At 47.8% G+C, this 27,589-nt stretch overlaps 1 protein-coding gene across 2 annotated transcripts; it reads left to right on the forward strand.

Annotated features, from left to right (window-relative positions):
- The first annotated feature begins 911 nt into the window (after positions 1-911).
- Positions 912-27,542, forward strand: LOC146191658 (protein Fe65 homolog). 2 transcript variants are annotated; one of them, XM_084602180.1, is made up of 10 exons: positions 912-1,074; positions 1,700-1,756; positions 3,285-3,438; positions 11,194-11,410; positions 13,695-13,996; positions 17,052-17,287; positions 21,600-21,769; positions 22,553-22,674; positions 23,725-23,917; positions 26,020-27,542. In XM_084602180.1, exons 2-10 carry the CDS (start codon positions 1,708-1,710, stop codon positions 26,089-26,091), a joined length of 1,515 nt encoding a protein of 504 aa, XP_084458306.1. In that variant the 5' UTR covers positions 912-1,074; positions 1,700-1,707; the 3' UTR covers positions 26,092-27,542. The 2 variants fall into 2 exon arrangements, with proteins under 2 accessions (XP_084458306.1, XP_084458307.1); XM_084602181.1 differs by lacking the exon at positions 912-1,074 and adding an exon at positions 1,097-1,384.
- The last annotated feature ends 47 nt before the right edge of the window (positions 27,543-27,589 follow it).

Genomic DNA, 27,589 nt, shown 5'->3' on the forward strand with positions numbered 1-27,589 from the left:
CTCGACTCGACCCCGCGTAAGGTCCATGCGTAAACTGCTGTTCTGTTGCGCGAGGTCACTTCATGACAGGCTCATGTAAACGAAATAGCGCAGGGTGATCGCCCCGTGATTGTGTCCGGATATGCGTGCATCGACATCGGGTCCTCCCTGACCTACAGCTGTCGCTGTAAAACAGCGATAGTAATAAAGTCATGGTGCTCTCCGAGTGGAGCTGGTGGAGACATGCACATTCTCTTCATGCTCATTATCATTCAGTTTTGGAGGAGGCTTTTGTTAAACGGATGTTCGCTTTGGTGTTTACACAGCTGTTGGTGATTTTTGTGGAAGGGCAGGGGACTCCGCTGCTGATAGCATCCGATGCCAACTGTTAGTTCTTCGTTTCGACGCAAGGCGCCGCCGTAGTCGCCATTTGTCGCGTCGGGTCCCAGCCCCTCGACTCGACCCCGCGTAAGGTCCATGCGTAAACATATGCTGTTCTGTTGCGCGAGGTCACTTCATGACAGGCTCATAAAAACGAAATAGCGCAGGATGATCGCCCCGTGATTGTGTCCGGATATGCGTGCATCGGCATCGGGTCCTCCCTGACCTACAGCTGTCGCTGTAAAACAGCGATAGTAATAAAGTCACGGTGCTCTCATGAGTGGAGCTGGTGGAGACATGCACATTCTCTTCGTGCTCAATTATCATTCAGTTTTGGAGGAGGCTTTTGTTAAACGGATGTTCGCCTTGGTGTTTACACAGCTGTTGGCGATTTTTGTGGAAGGGCAGGGGACTCCGCTGCTGATAGCATCCTTGTGAGCCTGAGCCAAATTTTGTGAGCCCCATCACGTGCATCGCCTGCACCGACGGTTACCATGGTGAGGTGGGTGTGTTTTCCCCGCGTCGGCGCCCGCCCGTGCGGTGAAAAGCGGTGCGCGCCTGTGCACGCGCGTGCGCAGACGTTGCAGTGTGTGTCGGGCGCAGCCGGCTGCTGGGCAGCGGTGTGCCGTTGCGTTGCACCAGCTCGCAGCTGATAGCGCGCTGATATCTCTTGTCGTGCTGCGATGTGACACCTCCGTGCGTTGTGCAACAAGGGTAAGCCCCACCGAAGCCATCCCGAGGAGCTAGTGGGATGACTGTTGGGCACGGCTGAAGCTTTGCTAACCCTAAATCGATACGAGTGCACAGCACTCGTTACGATCGTCTTGTGTTTTCGTAGACTGCTACAAAACCTGCTGAAAACTTGGATAATGTTTTCTTGTCATTTCGAGCGTGCACGGCGCTTGACACCAAAAGCGGGCATCAATGAGCGGTGGATTATAGGCGCGTATTTGTGCGCTTGCTAAACTCGGTCGGGCAGGGTGGCTAAGCAGCCAGCCTGCCCAAATCGCCTGCTGAAGCGCAGGTTGGTCTCATTCTTTGATAGTACTTTACATTCATTAGACACAATATTCGATGCGGACGTCGATGCCTACAATTCGCTTCTAGTTACTTTATTACGCCCGTAGCGCGGCTGTACAGGCTTTGGTATTAAAATAAATAATAGCATCGATGCTGTTCTCTATCGTACGGTTGGCCGCTGCATGCGTTGTCATCAACTAGACCACATCAGAATTGCGTTATTTATGAGATGCCTTGGCTTTCTATCAAAATATTCGTTCGCTTAGTTTAGCTTTTAGCGAGCTCTACAACATGTGACGAGAACTGTAATCTGGTGCAGATGGCCGAATGCTGACCGGAATGAACTCCCTAAGCGCCAACCACGCTTTCTGCTTGGGTAAGTGCTCCTTTCACTGCTTGGCGCGGGAGCGAAATCTGGAATGTGAAACGACAGCACACTTGTAGCAGCCTGTCTCTGCTCCACATTGGGCCAATGAATAGTTGGACGTGGCACGGTTGTGTAAGGAAAAAACAACAACAAGGAACTCCAAGAAGAAAGGTCGGGCGCATGTTGGCGTGGAATAACTTGCTGCCGGTCGATTTTAGAGTCCACACTCTGCGCTTGTCGACTGGCTGGTAGGCATGATCTTTGATAAGAATTCCTTTCTCACGTATGTGTTCAGTGTATTTAGGGAAACTGCAAGGCGTAGTAGTATTAAAATCAGGTAGGAACCACGTTAATGACTATGCACCTTTGGTGATTAAACCAGGACCACCGACAGGCACAGAAAACATGCTTGCTGAGAGGAATTCCAGAGGCACAGATGTTGTGTGCTCCATCAGAATATAGGTGATAGAAGGTGAACAGACGGTGCTTCCAAAAAATCGTCTGCTAAAGCTTCTGTGCGGTGCAGCTTAGATCTAGCAATGCTAAGTGAGTGATGCTCTGCCAGCAAGCCGCCAGGTAGCACAGTACTCGGTTTTAATTGTAGCTGTTCAATGCTGTGATATCATGGGACATTGCGGTGGACTCTCATCAACAGCCCGTTCCAGCACTGTAGCTGAAACTGTCAGCTCCAATTCTGTAACGCATGATGACCATACCACAAGATTCCATCTTTCCTTGCATTTGGTGAAAGGAGGCCAAAAGTTTAATCTTGTAGCCACCATTCCAAGATTGAAACATGATGATGATGATGGTATGGCCCAAACTCTATTCAACGGGTGATCACAGTGGGTCCTGGATCAGGCCTACAAAAAAGCGTTCCATACAACGCCAATGCTTTGTTCACATGAATTTATAGCCTAGACGTCCCTGCCACCAGTGCTCAAGGCGTCGTTTGGTCGTTTTAACTGCCTTGTATTTGTTGCTTATGCCATGCACTTCATGGTGCAGTGACACTTTGTACCATTGCATACCAGTGTTGACTGCCGAACAGCTTGACAGTTATAGCCACAGTAGTGCATGTCTGCGAACAGGCCTAATGCCCTGGAGACAGGGCTGTGAGAACGTGAAGGTATAACCGAGAGAAATGGGTGCAGTAAAGGAGCTGCTCTGTGGATGTCAGCTGTGCTGTGGCAACACTTGGCGGCAGTGTGTTCCAGGACTGCAGTGCAGCTGATTCCTCCATTATGAGATATAGTTGCACTCTCAAAACAAGGTGAAATGCACCGTTTCTGCTTTGGGGCCACCTGCCAAACCTGAGCACGAAACACTGCATACAACTTTTTTCTGCATGTATAATGACGTGTACTGCAATCTCGAAAACTGCTGGTAAAAAGAGCACCTTTACCCAAGTATCCCAGTTGATATTTCTTATTTTTCTGCTCTGTAAGCCATCGTTGCCTGGTGAAATTGGAAGTGATGTTGCACTGTCAAGTGACTGGTTCTTACTTGTTTGACTTCTGTTCTTTGGGTGCTGCAGAGCATGCCGAGGACCCAGGCGACTTGGACGTAAACCTGAATGGGCCTATAGGAGTCAAAAGTCGCTGGAGCTATGCGCAGCTGCACGTTCAGTCCATGGGCATTGACCTGAACAGTGCGCCCATGCTTGACCAGCCAGATGGGGACAACAACCTGTGAGGGGTTTCTCTTTGCTTTTTGTAAATAGTTGTGACCATGGGCCTTTTAATGATGGCTTCTGCATTTTTTTTTTCTTGTACTGCATTGGATTTCTGCCAGTCCTCAAGCACTAGTCTGAAATATGCCATTTTTCAGAGGCTCTTAAAGGCTGTGTCTTCTATTACAGTGGTGCTCAGATATTCTAAATAGCCCTGAGGAGTTTAACTGACATTGATGTCACTGCAGTACCAAATTTTGCATGAATTAATATGCCAGATTTTTTAAAAGAGCTCTATTGATTCCTTTCTCACGTATGTGTCCAGAGTATTGACAGGAAACTTTAAGGAGTAGTATTAAAATTGTGTAGGAACTATGGTAATAATTACTGCCTTGTCTTAATGAGTAATTACTGCTTTACCTTTGGGGATGGGACTAGGATCACCAACTATCCGGGATAATAGCTAAACAATCAAAGCTAAACAGGACAGCTAGCAGGGTTATGCTGATCTTATCGACAAGTACCATAGCACCAACTCGATTCTAACACACATCTTAACTGTTGAACCCAAGAACATGGGATCAAATCCTGGCTGGTTGCAGTGGGCACTTTTTGATAGAGAAACTGGCTATGTATTGTGCTATGTCAATGCACGTTAAAGAACTTCAGGTAATCAAACTGCCCTCCGCTACGCCGTCCCTCAAAGCCTGGGTTGCTTTGAGACGTTAGACCCCATAATCCAAAAACCGAACACATATTTTTCCGGAGAAAAAATCGCCCTAACATGAATTATGAAAATGAAATTATGCCAGCAGCCCTCTGTGATTGGCATCATAAAATGGTGGCCGAATAACCTTGTGGAGAGAAACTTTATAAAAAAGTGGCTAGTAAGCAGTCATATGCACTATTATATTCTGAAAAGTGTGTTATTTTTGCTTCTTTTACCTTCTAATTCACCTTTGAAGTGTTTTATCTATGGATTTTTGTTAGTACATCTGTTGATTTTGTTGCGAGGCAATTGTGCATGCACCAGCAATCTCAAATTTTGCTTTCTGAAGAGAGTTTACACCATAGGTATTACAGCAGTATGTAAACTTTCGAATTTTGACCCATCCTGATTGCAGTTCTTCTTTTTCTTTTTTGAAGCACAGACCCTATGCGAAGTTTTTCATTCGGTAACATCAAAGAGCTATGATCCTTGCTGGTCTATGCACAAATATCATCTGCTGTCATGAATATTGATAGGCCTCGCGAGCATCTGGTGTCACATGAGCTAACCTCCTGTACTTCAGCCAATGTGGAAGTATCGGTTGTAAGACGCACTGAGTTCACTGCGATGCTGGTCCGAAAAAAACATGTGACCTTGTGTATGGAGGCAAGTGGCAATCAGGCAGCCTCACATGCTTTATATGTTCTCAAAACTTGCATGCATGATTGATGAAAGCAGAGAGAATTTTCATCAGCAAGTTTACTCAGAAAGGTTGGCCAGCTTCTTGCGGCAGTAGTGTACAGACTCCTTGCTTTTGTATACTGAATACTTGAAAGTTAGAACCATGAAGCTAACGAGGCAGAAAGGCCTAAAATGGAGGATTCAAAGGCAACAGGTGCTTGTTTACAAACTTTATATAAGGCGTGGATTTTCGCTTCAGTGGTGAGTAGGCATTTGATATAAAGGTGCACTTCAGATACCTGCCAACTCTCTCGAATTGTCCGGGAGTCTCCTGAATTTTGATTACATCTCCCGATTGTACGGACGCGACCTCAAATCTCCCGAAAAGTGGTCGCCACAGCCCAGCGGTTTTTTTTTTAACTCTTTTGTTTTGCGCACTATAGCTGAGCTATAATCCTATAACGTCTTGTTATATAACCATGCTGGAAAGCAGTGCGGGGGCAGTTAGTCGCCAGCATGCACCTTGAATAGACGACGAGCGCTGCCATATTGGATTTTCTGAATTGGCTCATCTCAGTCTGGCTCGCGCATTTAGCAATCCAGTCGTTATATGATCATGGGTCGTGGGTATGCTAGCCGTGCTAGGCTTCAGTTGGCTTTCTAAGGTCGTCGAGTGAAGGGAGTGAAGTACAGAACGCCGAGCTACTCTGTGTTTCCCCGGGTTGGAACAATCGATGGCGCTTTCGAAAACCAAGAAGTACTTGCAAGTATTTCGGATATCGTACATGACTCAGCTTCAGTGCTTTGACAGTTTACGAAAAGGTGACAAATATGGATTCTGACCATGTGCACCTGTGATTTGAGCATTGCGCACGGCGGCAAGAATGACATCAAGGTACACATTGCTTCGCAAAAGCATAAGAACTGTTCGTGCTGCAGAAGGGCAGGGCACCATCGGCAGTTTCTTCCAAAACAACAGCAAAGACAGTGTGATCCGTGCAGAGTGCCTCTTCACGGGATTCCTTGTCGAGCACAACCTGCCGCTAAGCGTGAGTGATCACGCGGGACCCTTTATCAAATGTGACGACTGAAAGCGCTATGGATGCGAATATACCAAAGCAACTGCCATCATCAGGGAAATGGCTGCGGACGCCGAAAACTCAATGCTGGAGTCTCTGAAACGTTGTGCTTTCGCAATCGCTGTGGATGGAAGCAACAATAGCGCGTCTCAAATGTATCCCATTGTGGCAACTTACTACGTCGAGGAATCGCAGCATGTCGAAAGCCAATTGCATTGTTTGCAAGAACTCCATGGAGAGGCCAACGGGCGGAAAATTGGAAACCTCGTTCTAGATGCGCTCAAGTCGCGCGATATCATCATCATCATCATCAGCCTGATTATACCCACTGCAGGGCGAAGGCCTCTCCCATATTTCTCCACTTAACCCGGTTCTGTGCTAGCTGCATCCACTTGACCCCTGCGAACTTCTTAATCTCATCCGCCCACCTAACTTTCTGCCGCCCCCTGCTACGCTTTCCTTCCCTTGGAATCCAGTTTGTTACCCTCAGCGACCATCGGTTATCCTCTCTTCGCACTACATGTCCTGCCCATGTCCATTTCTTCTTCTTAATTTCCACTAGAATGTCGGTAACTTGAGTTATTTCTCTGACCCACTCTGCACGCTTTCTATCTCTTAATGTTACCCCTACCATTTTTCGTTCCATAGCCCTCTGGGTTGTCCTCAATTTAAGTAGAACTCTCTTGGTTAGCCTCCACGTTTCAGCCCCATAAGTGAGTACAGGCAAGATGCAACTGTTGTATACTTTCCTCTTGAGCGATACCGGTAAGCTGCTAGTCATAATCTGCGAGTGCTTGCCAAATGCGCTCCATCCCAATCTTATTCTTCTCGTTACTTCCTTTTCATGGTCCGGATCTGCGGTTACTACCTGTCCTAAGTAGACATATTCGCCTACTACTTCCAGTATTTCGCTACCTAATGTAAACTGCTGTTTCTTCCCGAGGCTGTTGAACATTACCTTAGTCTTCTGCATATTGATTTTCAAGCCTACTTTTCTACTTTTTCTGTCTAGGTCATCAATCATTATTTGCAGTTCATCCCCCGAGTTGCTTAGCACGGCAATGTCATCAGCAAATCGCAGATTACTGAGGTATTCTCCATCTACCCTTATCCCTAACTGCTCCCATTCCAAGTCTCTGAATACCTCCTCTAAGCAAGCTGTGAATAGTACTGGGGAGATTGTGTCTCCTTGCCTAACGCCTTTCTTTATGGGAATTTTGTTACTTTCTTTATGCAGAACTATGGTTGCTGTGCAGTCACTATATATATATTCCAGCACTTTCACGTACGGCTCGTCTACCCCCTGATTTCGCAATGCCAGCATCACCTCCGAGGTTTCAACTGAGTCAAATGCTTTTTCGTAATCAATGAATGCTATGTATAAGGGCTGGTTATATTCCGAGCATTTTTCTATCACCTGATTGATGGTATGGATATGATCGATAGTAGAATACCGTTTCCGAAACCCTGCTTGATCCTTTGCTTGATTGCAGTCTAAGGTTGTCCTGATTCTATTAGCGATTACCTTAGTAAATACCTTATACGTAACAGACAGTAAGCTGATTGGTCTGTAATTTTTAAGGTCCTTAGAGTCCCCTTTCTTGTGAATGAGGATAATGTTTGCATTCTTCCATGGTTCCGGTACCGTCGATGACACCAGGCACTGCGTATACAGGGTGGCCAGTTTTTCTAGCACGATATCCCCCCCGTCCTTGAGCAAATCTGTAGTTATCTGATCCTCTCCAGCTGATTTCCCCCTTTTCATATTTTTCTAGTGCTTTCTTGACCTCGTCCTTCGTCACTGGTGGAACGTCTGACTGTTTTTCCCTACCGCCAATCTCATTGGTCCTGACTACTTTGGCTACTGTAGAGATCTGTATAGAACTCCCCGGCTACTTTGACTATCTTGTCCATATTAGTGATTACGTTGCCCGCCTTGTCCCTTATCGCATACATCTGGTTTTTGCCTATGCCCAATTTCTTCTTTACCGCTTTAAGGCTTCCCCCGTTCTTTACAGCATGCTCAATTTTCTCCATGTTATACTTCCTTATATCGGCCACCTTGTGCTTATTGATTAGCTTTGATATCTCGACCAATTCGATCTTTTCGGTTGGATTGGAAGCTTTCATACTCTGGCGTTTCTTAATCAAATCTTTCGTCTCCTTAGACAGCTTACCGGTATCCTCTCGAACTATCCTACCGCCTACTTCTACCGCGCACTCAGTAATGATATCTCTGAAATTATTGTTCCTTGCCTCTAGGGTAATGTCGCCATCCTCAGTTAGAGCTGAATACCTATTCTGTAGCGAGATCCGGAACTCTTCTGCCCTCCCCCTCACCGCTAATTCGTTGATGGGTTTCTTTCTTACTAATCTGTTGCGTTCCTTCTTCAGATTTAGGTTAATTCGGGACCTCACCATCCTGTGGTCACTGCATCGCACTTTCCCGATTACCTCTACACCTTGCATAATGGCGGGGGTTGAACACATTATAAAGTCCATTTCATTTTTAGTCTCTCCGTTAGGACTTTTCTATGTCCATTTCCGGTTCTTCCGTTTGTTGAAGAAGGTATTCATGATTCGTAAGTTATTGCGCTCTGCAAGCTCAACTAGTAACTCCCCCCTGCTATTCCTAGAACCAATGCCATAGTCACCTACTGCCTTGTCTCCTGCCTGTTTTTTCCCTACCTTGGCATTGAAGTCGCCCATTAGTACAGTATACTACGTCTTTACTTTTCGGATTGCCAATTCTACATCTTCATAGAAGCTTTCAACTGCCTGGTCATCATAACTACATGTAGGTGCATAGGCCTGTACAACCTTCAGTTTATACCGCTTATTAAGCCTAATTACGATGCCTGCAACCCTCTCATTAATACTATAGAATTCATCTATATTACCCGCTATATATTTATTGACAAGGAAACCTACTCCTAGTTGTCGCCTCCCTGGTAAACCTCGATAACACAGTACATGCCCATCCTTCAGTACAGTATATGCCTCATTCGGCCTCCTAACCTCACTAAGCCCTATGACATCCCATTTCATGCCCTCTAGTTCCTCTAACAGCACTGCTAAACTAGCTTCACTAGCTAGGGTTCTAGCATTAAACTTTGCCAGGATCAGTTTCCAATGGCGGCCTGTCCAGCGGAGCCAGGCTTTCTTAGCACCCCTGCTGCGTCACAGGTCTGACCGCCGCCATGGTCAGTTGTTCCGCAGCCGCTGGTGACTGAGGGCCGGGGTTTTATGGAGCTTATCATAGCAGGTTGTGGCCAATTACTGCACCAGGGTGGCCAACTCCTGTTCTGGTGAGGGAGTGCGTTGCCGGAGGTGTTCACCGGCATCAGGTCGCACCCCAAACCTGTTTATGCAATTCCATCGGTACGCGGACTTTTTTTTTTTTTTTTTTTTTTTATCCGGTGGAGAATTGCGCGGCACCGGGATTTGAACCCCGGTCCTCTTGCATGCGAGGCGGATGTTCTGCCGCTACGCCACCGCTGCACCGCTGCACCGGCCGATATACCCATGGAGAACTGCATTGCATTTTGCGCTGACAACGCCAACGTTATGATTGGGAAAAAGAACGGCATGGCAGCTGTGCTAAAAGAAGCTCATGAGAGCTTGCTATTTGTTGGCTGCCCGTGTCACCTTAACAATCTTGCGGCCGAGAAAGGAGCCGCCTGCTTACCTGCGAAATTTGGCGAGGTGCTCATGGACATCTCATACTTCCACGAGAAGAGCGCCAAGCGAAAAGACAGGCTCGTCGAATTTCAAGAAATGCACAGCACAGAGGTGAGGAGGATTCTGAAGCACGTGCCGACGCGGTGGTTATCGCTGGGAAAGTGCCTGACCAAATTGCTGGAGCAGGGGCAGCCTTTGGTAAGCTTCTTTCTAAATGAGACAAAGCCAAAAAACCAGCAGCGTCTATCCTTTCTAGGGTCGCATCAGATCCCCAAGAGAGCTACAGCTTTGGGAGAAGATAAGCATGATGAAGTTGAGCAAGATCGCTGAGAGCGGAAGGAGCCAAGAGGCAAGATGGATGCAACCCCGGCAAAGAGAGTCAAGCTTTCATCCGAGGGTACAGGACATGCCAGCTTTACCCGTGAAGAATGACTGGTCTATTTCCTGTCCTCTGACGTCAACTTGGCATATGGCCTTTTCTTGAAGAGTGTGATCCCTGTTTTTGAAAAAGTCAACTGCCAACTTCAATTTCAGGCACCTCAAGTTCATCAACTCCAGTCTCTCTTGGTGCAGCTCCTAAGGGATCTCATGGCTAGGTTTGTCAATCCCTCTGCCAATGAAGGCATGTGCTTCACCACTAGAGATTACCTACCAAAGTATAAAGAACCAAAAAGCCAATGAGGATCTGGTCCTTGGAAGCCACACATCATCTGTTGTGGAGAGGCTGGCTACCAGCGACAGGGAGCAGTTCTTTTCTGCTGTTCAGCAGTACTTTGTCGTGGCATGTGACTACATAAGGCATGAATTTCCACTGAAAGATGAAGCCTTGAAGAAAGCAGAAGTCGCCAATTTGAAGTTTTTTAGCAGCGCATTTTCAAGAGCCTTGGCTTCTTCATTGAGTCATTCTCGCAACTTCTGTCCCAGGAGAAGAATGAGTCTAGAGAAGAGGCCTTGGATGCCCTGGAAGTAGAACTTGCAGAGCTGCAGGCATAGGATGTTCCTGAAGAGATCCTAAATAAAGAAAGGATTGATATTCAGTGGTCAGAAGTGGGAAGTATCACTAGCATTGATGGAAGAGTGAAGTTTGGTATGGTAGAGTGGCAGAGGTGATGCTGCAACTACTTGCCATTCCACACAGCAACGCTGAATGTGAGCGGACCTTTAGCACGGTTAAGAAGAAAAAAACCGAATTCCGGTCTTCGCTTTCCAACAAGACTCTCTGTGACCTCCTTATGGTGAAGGGTCACCAAACCAGACGTTGTTTTGAGCAGACGTATTCTGACAAGTTTTCTAAGCTTGTGAAGTCTGAGACTGCCAGGTCACTTCACAAGTAAAGTTGCCCCCCCCCCCCCCCCCCCCCCCCCCCCCTCCACTGCAAACACCAGGAGTCCAGGGGCTTTCACGAGCCTATAAATACAGAGATAAGTTCAAAATAAACTAGTGGGCTGCCACACAATAATTTCCGAATTCCCCCGCCCTCCTGAATTTTCATGTTGCTAGGTTGGCAGGTATGTTGGTGCTCTTTATTTTGTTGCGGCATTTGTGCCGTCAAATTGTAAGATGCTTTGAGGCTCAACTTTGTTTTCGTTAGGCAAAATTGTGGGTTTGGTCCACGTTTACGCAGTCCATCGGAGAAAGAGGTGGACGAGGCTGAACAGCAGGCCTTGCCCGAGGGCTGGGAACGGCACCTGGATGATGATGGGCCCTACTACTGGCACATCCGCACGGGCACCATCCAGCGGGAGCGGCCACGAGAGGGTGTGGTGCGTTCGCCAGCACCCACACCCGAGAGCCGGCCACAGCCACAGCCGTCGGCAGAGCTCCCAGCTGCAGAGTCACAGGTAAGGGCCGTGTGAGAGATCAGTCTGCTAGTGGATTGTGCTGGGCAGTGGGAAGCAAAACAAGTTTACAGTGGCACGCACTGCTGTCTCTAGATAAATTTCTCATTTCACTGTGCACCAGTCTCAAGTTGTCCCTTTGATATTAACTGCCGGGCTGGCATCTTGTGACAAAATGTAGAGGTGCAAGGTGTCATTTTAAAGCTGACATTCATTTCAAATTTGACGTGCCCACACAGGGGTGACTGACAGATTTCCAAATGGGTTTACCGGCTGTGAATGCACTTCATAGAAATGCACATTTGCAAGTTTTTTAAAGTTTCTTATTTCAAAATCGTCCCTGCAATCAAAGCTGCTGAGAATGTTTTGAAGCGACGTGAAACAATGCAGTGCATAGTTACCACATTGACTTTCATATTGGTTGATATCGGATCAGTCCACCCACTAACTTTGAGAACAAGAGTGGCAAACAAAATGTTGGAGTGCTGTTCTTCCACTCTTATGCCAACTGCACCAAACGAGAGACCTTACCTACTTGAATCTAAGCGAGCTGACAGTCAAAAGTTGAAGCCCTGGAAAAAAAGAGAGAAGAAATATCCTCGCGTTTAAGCCAACCGAAAAATAAGAGGTTTGGGAATGACAACAGCTACAAAATGCAAATGACACTTATTTACCATGAACCCGCCCCCACTTACTCGTCATTGTTGTCGCTGGTCTCCTTGTCACTGTCCTCATACTAGGCTCAGTCTTCTGTTCCATCAAATGCGTTCAAAGTGCAGCACTTTCTGAATGAATGCGCCCCCCAGGATGTCATCTCGGGCCGCAGCACTCCTGCTCATGACTGCTCAGTGATGTGGCCTGTTGTGACTAGCTCGCGCATTTCAGTGAGCCAGTTCACATAAAACTTTGCAGCCAATCCTTACAAGGCTTGTTGTTGCAGACTTCAAGAGGATGTCTGTACCAGCTTTGGCAAGCACAGCTTTCACTTTATTGGTCGGGTGCTCACGTTAGGAATGCAGAATGACGCGGGGAGGCTTTTAGCGCTATGCGTGCCACGGTAAACAATTTACCTGTCATGAAGTGGCAGTTAGACATAAAGCTTAGTGTTAAAAGCCTCACTTCTGCACCTGGCAGACTTTGAAATGCCATTCATATCCAGTGCGCAGGCTGCCAGGTTATGTGTCTGCATGGAGCTCCACAACGCCCTCTTGATCACTTTCATTGGATATGGCTTCTGGTATCATTGGCTACAGAGCTGTCTTCTGATCGAGTTTTATGGGGACAGCGCCTGCATGCCAAGTTTTCAGTTCCTGATATATATTGGTAAATCCTCAAATCTAAGCCAACCTGGAGAGTTTTGTGTTCTTAAAAGCTATTGGCTTAGACTCTAATAAGAACGGTAAGTTGTGCCATCATGATAAATGTGACCAAAAGTGCCAAAATGAATGCCAGTCCTGACGCACCTGTCACAGTGAAGCCGTTGCCATAGAAATGTCTCCAAGGAAAGAAATTGAAGTCTGTAGGACAGATATTTAGGAACTGAAAGAAACAAGACTGGAGACGCAAATTGCAAATTTTACCACCGCTGGCCACCATAACTTTCATCAATAAATGTTGGTATATAATGTGTTCTTGCATAACCCTTGATATAATGAAACAGCTGGCAAATTTTGCTGCTTTTCATCATCACACGTGCCTCATGTGAGGACAGATTATCCCGGTATAAAATTTTTAAGGTCACTAGCAGTGTGTTACAAGTCACATGGTGCTTGCAAGAACAAAAGAAAGTTCTTAAAGTGACAGAACACTTACCAAAGTATGTAATGGGATCAAGACATTGCCTCGTATAATATAGATCTAGTGCTACAAGAAAATGTAGTGTTCTTTCCCTGTAACGTGCTTCAAAAATGGCGCTTGCTATCTATATTGTTAGCAAAGCTGTGTGATGGAGAGTAGGCTTGTTTGAGGCTGCTTAATGCTTGTAAAAAAGCAAAAAGAAAAAAAAGTGATGCCATGCTGTTTTGATCTATTAATGGCATGAAGGATAACTGGTGTACAATAACCAGTGTATTTGTTTTCATTTTTGAGCGGCTGTGGGCCATATACATAACAACACGTGTCTTCAAGTGTGACACGTGTTCGCCCCATGTGTGAAATGTAGTGTGTGTATGTGGTCTATAGCTGTTCAGCATATGCTTGTTATGTTCCCTTTTTCTTTTTTTTTTTTCAACCTTATCTTAAATTAGGAGCAAGTGAACAGAGATAAACAGAGATGGGATGCTTGCAGGAGGAAGTGGCCCCTGGCAATGGGAGATCCCTGCGTTTTGCCGTGCGCTCTCTGGGCTGGTCAGAAATCCCCGAGGGTGAGCTGACACCTGAACGGTCAAGCCGGGCATTGAATCGCTGCATTGTGGACTTGTCCCTGGGCCGGGGCATGGATGGGGTGGGCCGCTGGGGCGAGGGGCGTGCTTTGCTCCTGGAGCTGGACGGCCTGCAGCTGCGCCTGCTGCGGCCCCAGGACGGCATTGTGCTGCACTGCCAGCCGCTGCACGCCATCCGCGTGTGGGGTGTAGGCAGGGACAACGGCCGGTATGTCACACTTGCAGGGCTTGCTTGGTTCAGTGTCTTTTTCAGTTGCACAGTGGAAAGGGTGGCATTTGTCGCTGGAAAGTGAAGCCTATGTGGCTTTCTCTGCTTCCCGGCATAAGTGTTGCTTCCCTAGTACCAGATGCTACTACAGCAATGTCTTCATACCTGCCAACCCTCCCGATTCTCTCGGGAGACTCGAATTTTACTGCACTTTCCGATTGTACGAGCGAACGCTGCCCTATATCTCCCCAAGAATTGTCTTTACATGCACGAAAACAGTTTTTGCGGAAAACACCCTGCCGAACCCGCAGCTATACCCCAGTTGCCAGCATTGCCATAAACTGCCACACTAAAAGCCATCAACATCATCGGGTAAGTAGCCGACGAAAGCCAAATCAACGACAAACTTCTCATGAGGTTTCTGAAGCAGCTGCCGCGGCGCTATACCAAAAAGTCCCTGTTACGAAAGACTATCTGGACTCTGCATGAAATTTAAAATTTGGAATGGCTGCAGCCCCCCCCCCCCCCCCTTTCTTGCGTGTATAAATCCTTCCGATTCTTTTTATATCCTGGTTGGCAGGTATGGGCCTTGATATTTGATCACAGGTGTTAATAACATTGCTATAAAACGAATTTGCAAGTTTTCCTAATCAGAATGTCCAGTGCAGAATGTAGAAAGCTTCAGCCTTTCCAAATGCTCTTTCGCATCACTATGGGTGCGGTAAATATGGGAGTCATGACCACCGGCGGTAACATGGTGAGGAGGCCATGACAGGTTAGAGGTTTCGGTGCCAGCAACACAGCAAGTTTTGAAATAGTAATGGTGGAGCCATTAAAAAAAGGGGGCAGCAGAAAGGCTGAGTGCTGCTTGCTCACAGCCAGTGTTTCTACAATGCAAGCTCGTCAAATTGAACTTTAGTGATTTGATTTTCCTACTGATCTGGAGGACTTGTGCAGCTCGGCTCACCATTGCCCCCATTGGAGTCCACGTAAAATGTATGTTGATAAGAACTGGAATTGGTTCTGCCACGAATAATTACTATGTGCTTCCATGCCTTGGCATGAAACCGGGTAACACTTCTGTGAAGGGAGGATTGTCTGGGTGGAGGCTAACAGGACCAATCGATGTGGCTTTGTGGTGAAACTTTCCTATCTTTTTCTCCCCTTCCCTTTGTTACTGCCCTGGCGACCTGATGCTGCTTCCACTGGATCCAGTGAACGGTGAGTATCTGCAGTTGCTTTCATGGTAGCAATAGGACACTTGAAGCAGCAGTGCTCAATCGAGAGTGTCTAGCAGTCGGAAAAAAATTGTGGGGGTTTAAGCACGGCTTGAACCTAGTGATAGAGCGAAAGCTGTGAGTGTTGCAGTGAATTTTTCTGCGGACACCCGGATTTAATGTGCTGCCGTCACATTCGAATACTTCTGTCCTAGCAACTTGCTGTTGTCGTTCGCCTCTATACCAACTACCGAGTTATCTGTCTTTTTTTTTTCTTCTTCTTTTTCCTCTTCTTTCTTTTTTTTTTTTTTCCCCTTCTTACTTCTTCTTCCACGGTGTCACGCAGACAGCTTGAAAACCTATCGCAGTGTAGCTTTCGCTACAAAACTGGAATTTTCTTGCATGGCATCGAAAAATTGCCAGGGGAAAAGACTGAGTGAAATTAACATGATGGTATGCAGTCATTTGCGATGGTCTGCACGCACTTGCATGGCTTCTCTTTTGCTTTGCATGTGTATAAGGCATGACATTTTGTACAGCCGTGAGATTGATGAGCTTGAAGATAAAAGCACGTGGCAGATAGCCTAGAACCCTGCTTGTGGCACTTCGTCGAGGCCGCTTTCAAAAACAAAGTGGAAAGGAAGGTGTGTTCCTCTGTTCAACAGAAACGGGCATGACAGCAGAACCCTTTCCACCTCATTGCAAAAAATAGCTGCCACATATGTTGCCTTGAGTAAGATTCAGAGCTCTCTGCCACACACTGCTGTGTTTACGCTGAAAACACTTTAGGATATGCACCCAGCTTGATTTTATCCATCTTTTTCGTGCTGCCCACGAAGTCATTGCTGCATATGTTGGTTTGATCTGTGCTAGTTGCCACAGTCCTTTTTTCATGTTTATTTGTCCGGCAGCTGAAGGCACATTCCTTGCTGAAATATTGGATTTAAAACTGGAGCTTACTTTACCCACTCGATCCAAAATGGCGTAGGGACCAAAAAAGGATTCCCTAAATTGTCACTTGGGAGTATAAATAGTATTGTAGCTTATTCTATCGGATCTGCCCAGTTAAAAACACGTTTGTGCAATGTTGCTTGGGAGAGCGGCTGATGGCGGGGATGCCTGTTTGACATTTTCATGTTTTCTTGCTTACAAAAGTGTTTTCAGTGTTTTTAAATGCCTGGAAGAGAAGAAACAGTGGTCGCATCTTAAATTGTAGCACTTCCTTCAGTTAGAAAAATAAGCTACGTATCAGCTAGTATAAATTGGTTCTCAGCACGATGCTTACAGCTTTCTGTGAGCACCCCCTCCCCCTTTTTCTTGCTACTTTTTTTTTTTGGGGGGGGGGGGGGGGTGTCATGTATGTTGTTTGTTATCATTAGTCATGTCTTTTCTATCGCATCAAACAGTGAGAGAAGACACGGGGATTGAAGAAAGGACAACACAGGACGAGCGCGGCACGGGGACAAGCAAGTCCCCGTGTTTTGTCTCGCTGTTTGATATGCGATGGGTTGCTACCAACTCACCCAAATCACTCTATTTCTGCAACACACGTCTCTGTATATTCTGTGATCAGCAAAACTTGCCTAAAACAGTTGGGGAAAACATGGACAAGTCTGAAACATTGAAAAAAGTAGCTTGCTACCTTAGACAGATTGACTCAACTCAACAAAGTATGACTAAGTATTCTGATGCAGGCCTTGCCTGTCCTTGTTAGTGTTTTGCTGTTGTGCATATTCATCTTGCAAACGGCTCTGTTGCACAAGTCAGTGGCTTCCAAGGTGCCCTGAATGTGCTTGAAGGAGTAGCTGCTCTCACAGTGGTCTGACATCCTTTTGCAGGGACTTTGCATATGTGGCTCGTGACAGCAGCACTCGGCGCTTCATGTGTCACGTGTTCCGCTGCGACATGCCTGCGCGCATCATTGCCAATGCCCTGCGAGATGTGTGCAAGAAGATGGTGCTCGAGCGGAGTTTGTCGGACCCATCTGGTGACAAGCGGGCCCCACCGGCTGAGGAGCGCTCCACAGCACGGCGTCAGGGCTCTGCTCTGGACCGCCTGGCTAGCCTCTCAATGGGTGAGCTGCTTGACGACGTTTGCGGCATCATCCCTGGTTTAGGCTCTTCATTCATGCATTTTAGCAAATTCACTGAAGGAAGCTTTTGCAACTCTCTCAGTGCGTCCCATATACAGTCGAACCCGGTTATACAGTCGCCGACCGTTTTTTCGGACTTGAAGGGACCCGAAAAATGGTCCGAATAATCGAACAGTCCGAAAAATCCGTGAAGCACAAAAAATCACTTTATTCAGAGGAAATCGGCTTAAAAAAGTCGCCGATTTTACCTTGCGGCAAATTTCTTTTGCTGGCGACGATTTGCGCTTGTATTTGTGCCAAAGTTGTCGTTTCGCTGTACACGCTAGACAGCAAGTTCACAGCGTTCGTAATTTGTGCAAGCGATGGCTGTGGTAGGCCGCCCGAGTCGTCGGCGGAGTCCGACTCGTCTTCAGGTTGAAGAACCTGGCGTACAAGTTCATCGTCCGTGAGGTCCGCACACATATCGAGGCCGTCGTCCACTTCAACAAACTCGCGGAACGTGGAGCCCGTTGGAATGTCCATTCCATTCCCGCGAAGGTCAACGATGAGGTCTTCGCCACTGTCTGCAGTCAAATCCTCAGAATCGTTGCAGTCTTCTACGTCATCGACTTCATCGGCGGAGAATCCAGCGTGCCTGAAGCAATTAGCAATTGTTTCCGCTCTCACTGCCTTCCCACGCGTCAGCCAGCATGCTAACCGCCGCAAAAAGATCCGTGGCGTACTTTTTCCCGTTGTCAAAACAAAGGACTGTGCGCCGCAGAAGACGGGTCCGATAATGCACCTTAAGGTTTTTGATCACCCCCTGGTCCATTGGTTGGAGCACGCTGGTGGTGTTTGGTGGCAGGTATTCGAGCCGAATGGCTTTCAGGTTGTCGAAAATGCCGTGAGCCGCGCAGTTATCAACAAAAATAATAACTTGTCGCCCCTGCCGCTCGAAACTTCGGTCGAGTCGACGCACGTAATCTTCAAACAAAGCATGAGTGATCCATGCCTTGGAGTTGCTGCAGTACCACACGGGAAGGTTCTTCGCGCCCTTAAAACACCTAGGATTTTTGGATTTGCCTATCACAAGAAGTGGCAGCTTCTCAGTGCCAGTGGCATTTGCACCTACCATTACTGTTATCCTTTCCTTGCTGTGGCGGCCCCCTGAACAGGAGTCACCCGAAAAAGAGAGGGTGCGGTCAGGCAACATCTTGAAGAAGAGGCCGGTCTCGTCACAGTTGAAGGTGTCCTCCGGGCTGTACTGGCTCAACAAGGGCTTCAACTTCGTCTGACGGTAGTCTGCTACCGTGGCTAGGTTGGCGGCTCCGCTCTCCCCGCACATCTTCTTAAAAGACACACCGTGTCTCTTCTTGAAACCGCGGAGCCATCCGTCCGTGAACTTGAATTTTTCAATTCTCATTTTCACGGCCAGGGTCTCTGCCTTTTCCTTCAACGTGTCGCCCGACACTGGAAGGTTTTTCGCTAAAGCAGCTTTAAGCCAGAGTAGCAAGGCCTTCTCCAATTTGGGGTGGTCGCCTTTCCTGTCGTTCTTCTGGCTGCTGCTGTGGGACGCCTCAAAGGCGGAAAAAATCTTCTCCTTATTTTTCACGTAATCCGAAATAGTTTGCTTCGACAGTGCGAACTCCTTGGCCACGTCAGCTTGCGTTCGCCCACTCAGCACTAGCTTTATGATCGCTGCCTTTTTCTCAAGGGTCATGGTAGAATAGCTCCCACGCTTCTTTGACGGACCCGGCAGCACCGGCAGGGCCATGTCCACAGCCCGAGTGCGCACCACACCGCTCGTCAAACACGCAAAAATGAGGCACTTTTCGTTCAGAGCGGTGGAACCGCCGGACGCAATCACAAAACGGCCAAAGGATTGACGGCGCGCCACTCGGTTGACGCGGTCGGAGAAACTCGTGTGACAACACGGCGGACGTATGAGACAAAGCACAAAGAGATAGCTGCCCGCGTCAGCGTTGGCGACAAAAGCAGGTTGACGGCGATGACAATCCGACTGCCACCTCGAAGTGGCAGAGATTGCGGGGGCCTCTCCTGGCAAAAATGGGGCACCGAAACCATGTCAAGCCAATCCAACTGCAGAGCCAATCCACCTCAATCCAAGATGGCGCTTGTTGCGCCGGCGAAAAGCCAATAAGATGGCAGATTTTGGCCTGCAGGGGACTGAAATTAGTCCGAAAGATCGAACTTTCGGACTTTTAAAGTCCGAAATATCCGTCGCGAATATGTATGCGCTTCTATGGGGTGACTGACGGTGCCTCACTGAAGTCCGAAATATCCTACAAGTCCGAATTATTGGAGTCCGAATTACCCGTCGGCTACTGTATTGAACCCGGATATATCGAATTTTGGTTATATCGAACTCACGAAATATCCCTTTGAAAATCCCATGTAAAAGTATAGAAAAGCTGCGTCATATATCGAACTTAATTTCACCGGTCGTTCGATATATCGAACTCCGCACCACGCACTGGAAAATGTGCCTTCCCCAAAGACGATCGCATCACCCTTGGCCGTTTGCCGCGTGACATTTTCAAGCAATGCACGGAAGGAATGAGAAGGAACAGTTCGGCGACGGCTGGTCTGGGCAGCGCTGCGCCGCGCCCATTCCCTAAAGGCGTGTGCATCTGCAGTTATCGTTTCCCTCGCGCCAACACATGACGTTTGCAAGCCATGTGCGTGGGTGTGCCCATTCTTTTGCCAAGCTATCTCTCTCCTTCAGCACGCGCTACGCATGAGCCAAGCCAGCTCAGCCCGTTTTCAGACAGGCGTCGGACGCTTTCTCCAGCGTGTGTTGCGAACCCTCTGCGCGCGGCGGTTGACATGGCTATGGCGCCTGCGGACGTTAAGAAACGGCAGCTGTCTCTCTCTCTCTCTTTTTTTTTTTCCGGGAGTCATTTATTCTGCATGCATGTATCAACGAAAGCACGCGATCAGCTACTGCGATCATGACGTCCGCCCTGGGTCCGCCCCCCAGGTGCGGCGTGGCTTGTGCAATCAAGCCATCCCGGGCACTCTGCCAAGTTCACTCCCCGCTACCGCAGGAGCTATCAAAAAATAAACGCGCCCGGACGTTATCGCTGCGCAGCATCTTGGCACGCTGCCAAGAAATGAGCTGTGGATGAGACCGCCGAAATGGAGTGACGCGCGCGCCATCGACATGCAAGAACGCTCGCGATTTCTGCCGCGGCGACACAGAAACCTTGTTTTGAGCTACCGCGGTGGCTCGAGCGGCGAGAGGGGCGCAGTTCCAACAAGTTTGAAATGTTTCGCTCTGTCGCTGCCGCTCGTCGATGAGATCGCTCAATCGCTTGCATGTGAGCGAGCTGGCCTTTACGCACTTTTTTTTTTTTTTTTTCAAATTCTCGGGTGCAAAAGTGAAGGGTGGGTTCATTATGCGAGTGGGTTGATTACGCGACGAATACGGTATCGTTTTTTTCGCATCGTAAGTGCCGTCACAAGCCAGTTTCTGTATATCGAATTATCGATATATCGAACTATTTCGCGATCCCCTTCGAGTTCGATATATCCGGGTTCGTGCATGGAAATTAATTTGTTTTCCTCTTTACAAAAAAACGACCATCCAAAATTTTGATGAAAGCTGTGTACCATATTTACTCATATGTAAGACGAAGAGGAAATTTTGAGACCTCGCGAAAACAGAAAAAATGTGTATGTGATAACACAATCAGGCATCGAGGACAGGAAAAAAAGTTAAGCAGCATGGATAAGCACGGAACCAATTGATACTGTGGTATTGTATGGGAGGCAACATTTCAGAAATGCACACTCCATCTTCAACCGCAACAAAGCCTTTAACGCATGAATGCAAGCTGTCATTGCTGCGCCACTAGTGCTGTCTTGTCGAGGTTTGTGGATTTTTCTTCCTCTCCTCTGTCCATACCTTCTTTTTCTTTGTGGCCTGTGCCACCTTCTTTTCGACATTCGTGGCGACCTTGTGCTCACATGCTGGCAGCCTGCATGGCCCCGAAATCATCAGAGAGCTTGCTTCTTTCTCCTAGCAGCTCACAACTCTGGTGCTGAAGGTCACTGTAGCTACATAGATGAGCAGCAGAATGTTTTTTTAACTATTTACTGGTGATTGGAATGTAACGAGAGAGACATTGTGGAATTGATGAGGCAAGGAAAAAAAAAACTCTCATACTCATAGTTGGGCCCATACAATTGCCAGTTGCTGTATGTAAACGTTAGCTTTGCAGGCGTTGCGGATGGGCCCAGTATTGCAGTTCCCCGGGACTCTCTTGAGCAGTGGATGAACTTGCATGTGCAGAGGACGGGGTGGAGGGCCTGCTGCGGCCCATGGAGGAGCCGCGCAAGGTGCTGCGGGCCCTGTACCTCGGCAGCATGCCCGTGACAGCAGCCACAGGCATGGAACTGCTCAATGGGGCCATCGACACCCTGCTCGACCGCGTACCCCGCGCCCACTGGCTGCCTGTCCAGGTGAGAGGTGAAATTTTGCCATATTTCATCAGATTCAGCCTGTGGGCACAGGACGTGCTGGTCTTTGCAGTGAGATTTCACCGTAGAGCTCACTGCGCAGCAGAATATTATACCATTGCGTAAATATTCGCATTATTATTGAACCAAGATTACACTACAATGCAAGCCAGTACAGCGTTATTTAAGTGCATTTTAAAATTAGTACACTACACTTTGCAAATGCGATGGCTACGCCATCTATCGGGGATCCCTTAAAAGCGTACGTTTGCTGCTTCTGCTGCGTCTAACCACCGGTTTCTGAATGCTTTCGCAGTGCGCTTGTTTTGAGAACGTACGTAGCATTGGATGTTCATTAACTGCTAATTTGCTTTCACTTAGGCCGTCAGTGGTGTAAAGAAATACGTGTCTGCATAGTTGGCGGCTCCAAAACTATTATTTCAAGTAAAGGCGGAACTGAAGCCAAAACCATAATTGAGCCCAGATATGCCAGAACAACTTGGTGTCATAACACCCGTTACAAAAGCTCCGCCCCTGTAGCTTGGCTGCGTAGCCATAAAAAGTTGTAAGGGAGTATAGTCATGTGGACGCACCCACCGCAGCCCACGTCACCAACTCTGCTATCGTCAGTTGCGCTGTACTCACAGGGAGCACTGAGCGGCGCTGCACGGCCCGCATGATGATGACTTCACGAGCAAACGTGGGTGCGTGAATGATACCGATTTTTTCACAGCAGCTTGAGGTTTCTGTCATTAAGATATTATTGTAATCCCCATTTGTTGGCAGGTGGCAGTGGCCCCTTCGACAGTGACAGTGACGCTGGATCCGGCGGGTGGCGGGCGGGGCCAGGTGCTGGCTGAGTGCCGAGTTCGTTTCCTCTCATTCCTGGGCATTGGCAAGGAGGTCACGTGAGTGGAGCTTGTTTTGCATTGTGCTCGAAGCAGGCTGAGTGGCGACGACACATCAACTGAAAGCTTGTCTGGCTGCATGACAGAATTGAAATAAGCAAGTATATACATCATTAAAGAATGCAACGAAGGGGGGAAAAAAAGAAGCAACTGTATATTGTTATTCAGCTGTGTGCAGCATCTGAGGCCATGTTCGACAAACTGCTGCTACAGCAGAAGTGCGGGTTAGATTTGTCATCGTCACCAGAACTTACCTGCCTACTGTTAAAATTTTTGCGTTAAATATTGCATGGAATCGTGTGAAAAATAAGTTTTATTTGCAGAGAAAAATGTATTCAAATCATTTTGGTTCCTTGCACCACCATGAGAGAGGGCGATAAATTTAGAATATCATCACTAACAGCTGCAGTATTGCAGTGACTTCTGCCTTCTCCCTGAATCTATATGTTGGGCCTAGATATCACCAACCTTGTATCACCTCCGGAAATCTTGAAATATTGGCCTTTGTCCACCCCTCATCCCTGAGATCTTGCGTATTTTATTTTCTTCTTGTTGGCAGGTATGCCAGAATATCAGTGACAGAAGTTTAAATGTCCATAGAATGTGTATGTCCATCTCTGTCAATGTAACCCAATTTTCAGATGCTGCCTTTGCTGCTTGCCAGCTCTTCGTGGTGCGACGTTATCAGTGCGCTTGATTTTTGACACTGTCTCCCTATTGTTCTTGCATACATTCTTGGCAACATCCTTTTAACTTTGTTGGGGCACAAGTGCAGTCATACAGTATCTCTTGCACCCTTCTCCTGCTGGGGTGTGAAGAGGACTGCTGGCTTCCCACATTTCGGGATCATTGCAGCACCAATCTAGAACCACCAGCTCTGCTTCGGCATTGCGGCACTTCGCCTCCCATGAGCATCATTCCCTTCTAAATCCAGGGGTGGCGAATGGTCGCGTTGCTTTGTTTCCAGGGCAGTGCACCCCTTGAACCTCTACACCAGAGTGACACACTTGCTCGGGGAGACTCAACAGCCAGATTCTTTGTGTGTTGCAGGAATTGCGGGTTCATCATGCACACTGCCCATGACCAGTTTGAGGCGCACGTGCTGCACTGTGAACCATCTGCAGGTGCCCTCTGCAAGACCATTGAGGCCGCATGCAAACTACGCTACCAGAAGTGCCTCGATGCGCACAGACAGCTCTCGACCGGCTCCCCACCTGCACAGCAGCAGCCACCAGCCACCAAGGTACTGTGTACTGCCACTTTTGGATTCTTCTTCTCTGCAGTGGGGCTACAGGCAGTTTCTTGCAGTGTGTCACTGTGACATTTATTTTTTGGAATACAGGCGATCCCGAATATATCGAATATTGCTTATATTAAGCAATCTGAGTATTACCTTGAAAATCCCGTGGTGAAAGTATAGTGGTACGTGCATTCGGTCGTGGCATTACTTGCAGCTGCGCCAGATAATGTCTCATGAGGTGAAAAGTTGCAGACGTGATGAATTATGAGTCTGGAGATAGCCAAATTAAAGAGTTGTAGCAAGCAGCGATTCGCTTCTGCTGAAACGCTTGCACATGGACAGCGTTTAGAAGCAGATCATGCCGATGGATGATACTACAGTCGAACCTCGATATATCAAACAGCGCGGTGATTGCAAAATAGTTCGATATAGCCGGAATTCGATATACAAAATCACGTAGAAAATGCGTCAAAAACTAGTACAAATCAATCAATGAACCAATCGTGGCACAGTGGCACAATAAATACTCACTTGAAGTTTCAAACAAAGTATTTATTCCTTTGGCTTAAAGTACTGTAGCAGCGTAGCTTGCTTCAAATTGGCAACCGCGTGCTTAACCACGGCGTCCTCAACGTAGTCTAAACGGTCCACAAGCGATAGTCCAGCGCCTTCTATTGCGCCGCAGTAGCGGCGTACAAGGTCCAAAGCAGCTACAGCCTCAGTTGCAGTCGGGAGCCGGGCAGCGTTTACGGGATCAACCTCGGCAGTGTCTTCGTTTGGCCGCTCAGCAGTAACTTCCGCCGCAATCTCTACATCTGTCAACTCCGCCACTGTTCCGGTGCTGTCATCACCGCCAACGAAGTCATCAATGCACATGCTGTGTGGCTCAGCACCTACAAAGCGCTCCAACTGGCTCCAGGTTTCTTCGAGCTGGCATTCTTCCTCTGTGCCGTCGTCAAACGCTGATTCTTCAGTTGCTTGCTTGGAAGCTTCTTCAATGCGGCTTACAAAACCCGCATGCCGAAAGCAGAAGTGCTCCTCGGTATGCTGGAAGCTTCGGCGACGCTTGACTTTTTTTCACCATTTTCAACGCGGCGGATCACTTCCAATTTCGCAGCAAATGTCAGGGTCGTCCGCTTCTTCGCGTTTGCAGCCATCACAACACCGACCACGCCGTGACAGGCCTAGGCCACCTAGGCTGCCTAGGCCACACACGATAACAACGACTGGCGCAGCACAAGTGGTGGCGCCGAGACGCGGTTAGTCGTTGACAAACTAAATCAGGCTAGCCACCCTAGCCCGGCCAAGCTGCCTCGTGCATACGCCACTACGTTCAAATGGCGCCCTCGGCACGACCGATGTATGCAGCGATCGTGCGCAGCAGTCGGGAACGCCCATCGCGCCGCCGCTATCTTCGAGGGCGTTGAGGGAAAGCTCGCCTCCTGTCAACAGAGTGCACATGGTTTGGGGTGGCGGAGTTCGATTTATCCATTTGGCAACCGACGGCGTTCGAAATAAAAAATTAAAAATGCATGCGATTTTCCGCGTGATATAGAAAGTGTTCGATATAATCAATAATTCGATATATCCGTGTTCGATATATTGAGGTTCGACTGTATTCTATAACTCTGTGTTATCGGCTTACAAATGAAGCGTGGGGAGCATTGAAGTTTGTCAATTTTCAAGCTGAATTCATAGATTTTCATAGAAGTTTATAGATTTTTTGGATCGTTCAACTATCCAGGCCATTTCCCTGGTCTTACCGAGTCCGCAAAATTTTTTGGTGGCTCTATTCGAATCTGTGCAAGCGGGTAAATCAATTTAGGAACACTAGCAATGTGAACCATGACTGAAACTACTGGCAACCGGCTGCGGTGGTTAGCTGTGGTAATAAATTCCTTATATGGTCTACTAGTGTTATTGGAATTACATACATACGCACCTCAGCGGCTCAGTGCTTTTTTACACAGCACACTTGGGCTGAATCCCAGCTTGCTTCCCCATACTCTGCATTCTTAGTTGCTCTGTAACATTGAAAGCAAATTGTCGTTGGAATGCAATGGAGTGCCTGTCTCGTGCTGAGGGCAGTGGGTTTTGCAATGCAGGTGCTGTCGCTCAAAGGAGTTCTGGGCAGCATCGTGGACCGTGCCATGGGAGTAGTGCAGCAAGTCTCCTGAAGCCATTTTTTGTTGAACTTTGTTTGGTTTGGCTCGGCACCTGAAGGGGCCCACAGTGCCCCCTGCCAGGTAGTGCAGCTTGGAGATTTTTGAGCCATGTTGGAGTTGGTGGCCCAATAATGCAATAGTGACTTCACACTGATAGTGGTGGTTTTTCTGTCGTAGTCGTAGACGCTTTTTCGGGGGTCGCATTGTGCAAACTCGCATTCTCTGCCGTACATGTGATGTGAAGAAAAGCATTCCAGGCTTGGAGCCAGGTGCTGACACCGAAGCTGTGGCACCCTGCTGCTCCAGACCAGAGTTGCATATCAGGCACAGTTACGCTCTGCCCTCCTGCATTTGAGACAAAGCCTTCCTTTTTATTTATTTATTTACCGCCTTGGGTGGCCGTTGGGACCAGCCAACTTCTAGCAGTCAGCAATATCCCTGTCCCACTGATTCGTTGGAGTGGCATCCAAGAATGGGATGCGGCCTGTGTTCTTCCACCTCTGTGGCAACAAAGACGCTGGAAGAGCCACTGCTGTTATTTCTTGGGCCGATGGAATGGGTGCACCCCATGTTCAGTGCCAGTGTGATCGTCAGATAAGTGGACAAAGCGCAGCCTTGACTTCACTGTATGCGCGGCTTAATGCACTTATGTGCCAGACCACTCGTGTGATGTGAGAACCAGCATGCTTTTACAAAACGTTAACATTGTGGCTAGGGTCAGTGTACATCCTGTGCAGGCTGAAAGCTCCACCCGTGGGATGCTTTGTTCCCTTCCTGTCTTTTGAACGTTTTTCACACACACACACACACAGGGAGGGCCTAAGCTGATGCATCACATGGGGCAGCAGGGTGTACGTGTGTATTTCTCCTCTCTTGATGAATCATCTGCTTTTACTGCTCAGCCTAGACAATATTTGTCTTGTGCTGGGCTAAGCTTGCTGACCTAGCAGAGCAGTGTGCGAGATGTGGAGTGCATGCATTGCATAGTACTATGTGCATGTGCGGTGCAAGCAGCCTGGCTCACATTGCACAAAAATGGCCACGAATAGTGGTCCTCTCCTTGTAAGGAGACTGCAGTTAATTTCTGTATGCATTTGACAAGTGCTTATTTAAGTTAACATTTACACGGTCAATAACTAAACCCTGCTGGTATGCCGTACCCATTGCTTTTACCGTGACAACTTTGTACAGTGTGGTTGTTCGTCCAGAAATGCTGTGTCCGCCCTGTGTGGGACTATTTAACGTGCTTGGACTGTAGTAATACACCTACAGAGCAGTTAATTGTTGTGGTCGCAGTAAGAACCATTGCAATTGAACAGATCTATGTTTTGGCCACAGGTGCGCAAGTAGAATTGCAATGGACGATTTCAGTTGCCTTAACTGCTCTGTTTCGTCTGTTTGATGCAAAGACCATTTTTGTTGGAGAAAAGAATAAGGAAATAAAAGTTGCTGTGCAAGCTTAATTACCTCCCTGTATCGTTCTTGACTGTGTGGATGGCTGCAACATTTC

Source organism: Amblyomma maculatum, chromosome 4 (genome assembly GCF_055883805.1).
Source record: "Amblyomma maculatum isolate TAMU_Amacu chromosome 4, ASM5588380v1, whole genome shotgun sequence".
Classification (NCBI taxonomy): domain Eukaryota; kingdom Metazoa; phylum Arthropoda; class Arachnida; order Ixodida; family Ixodidae; genus Amblyomma; species Amblyomma maculatum.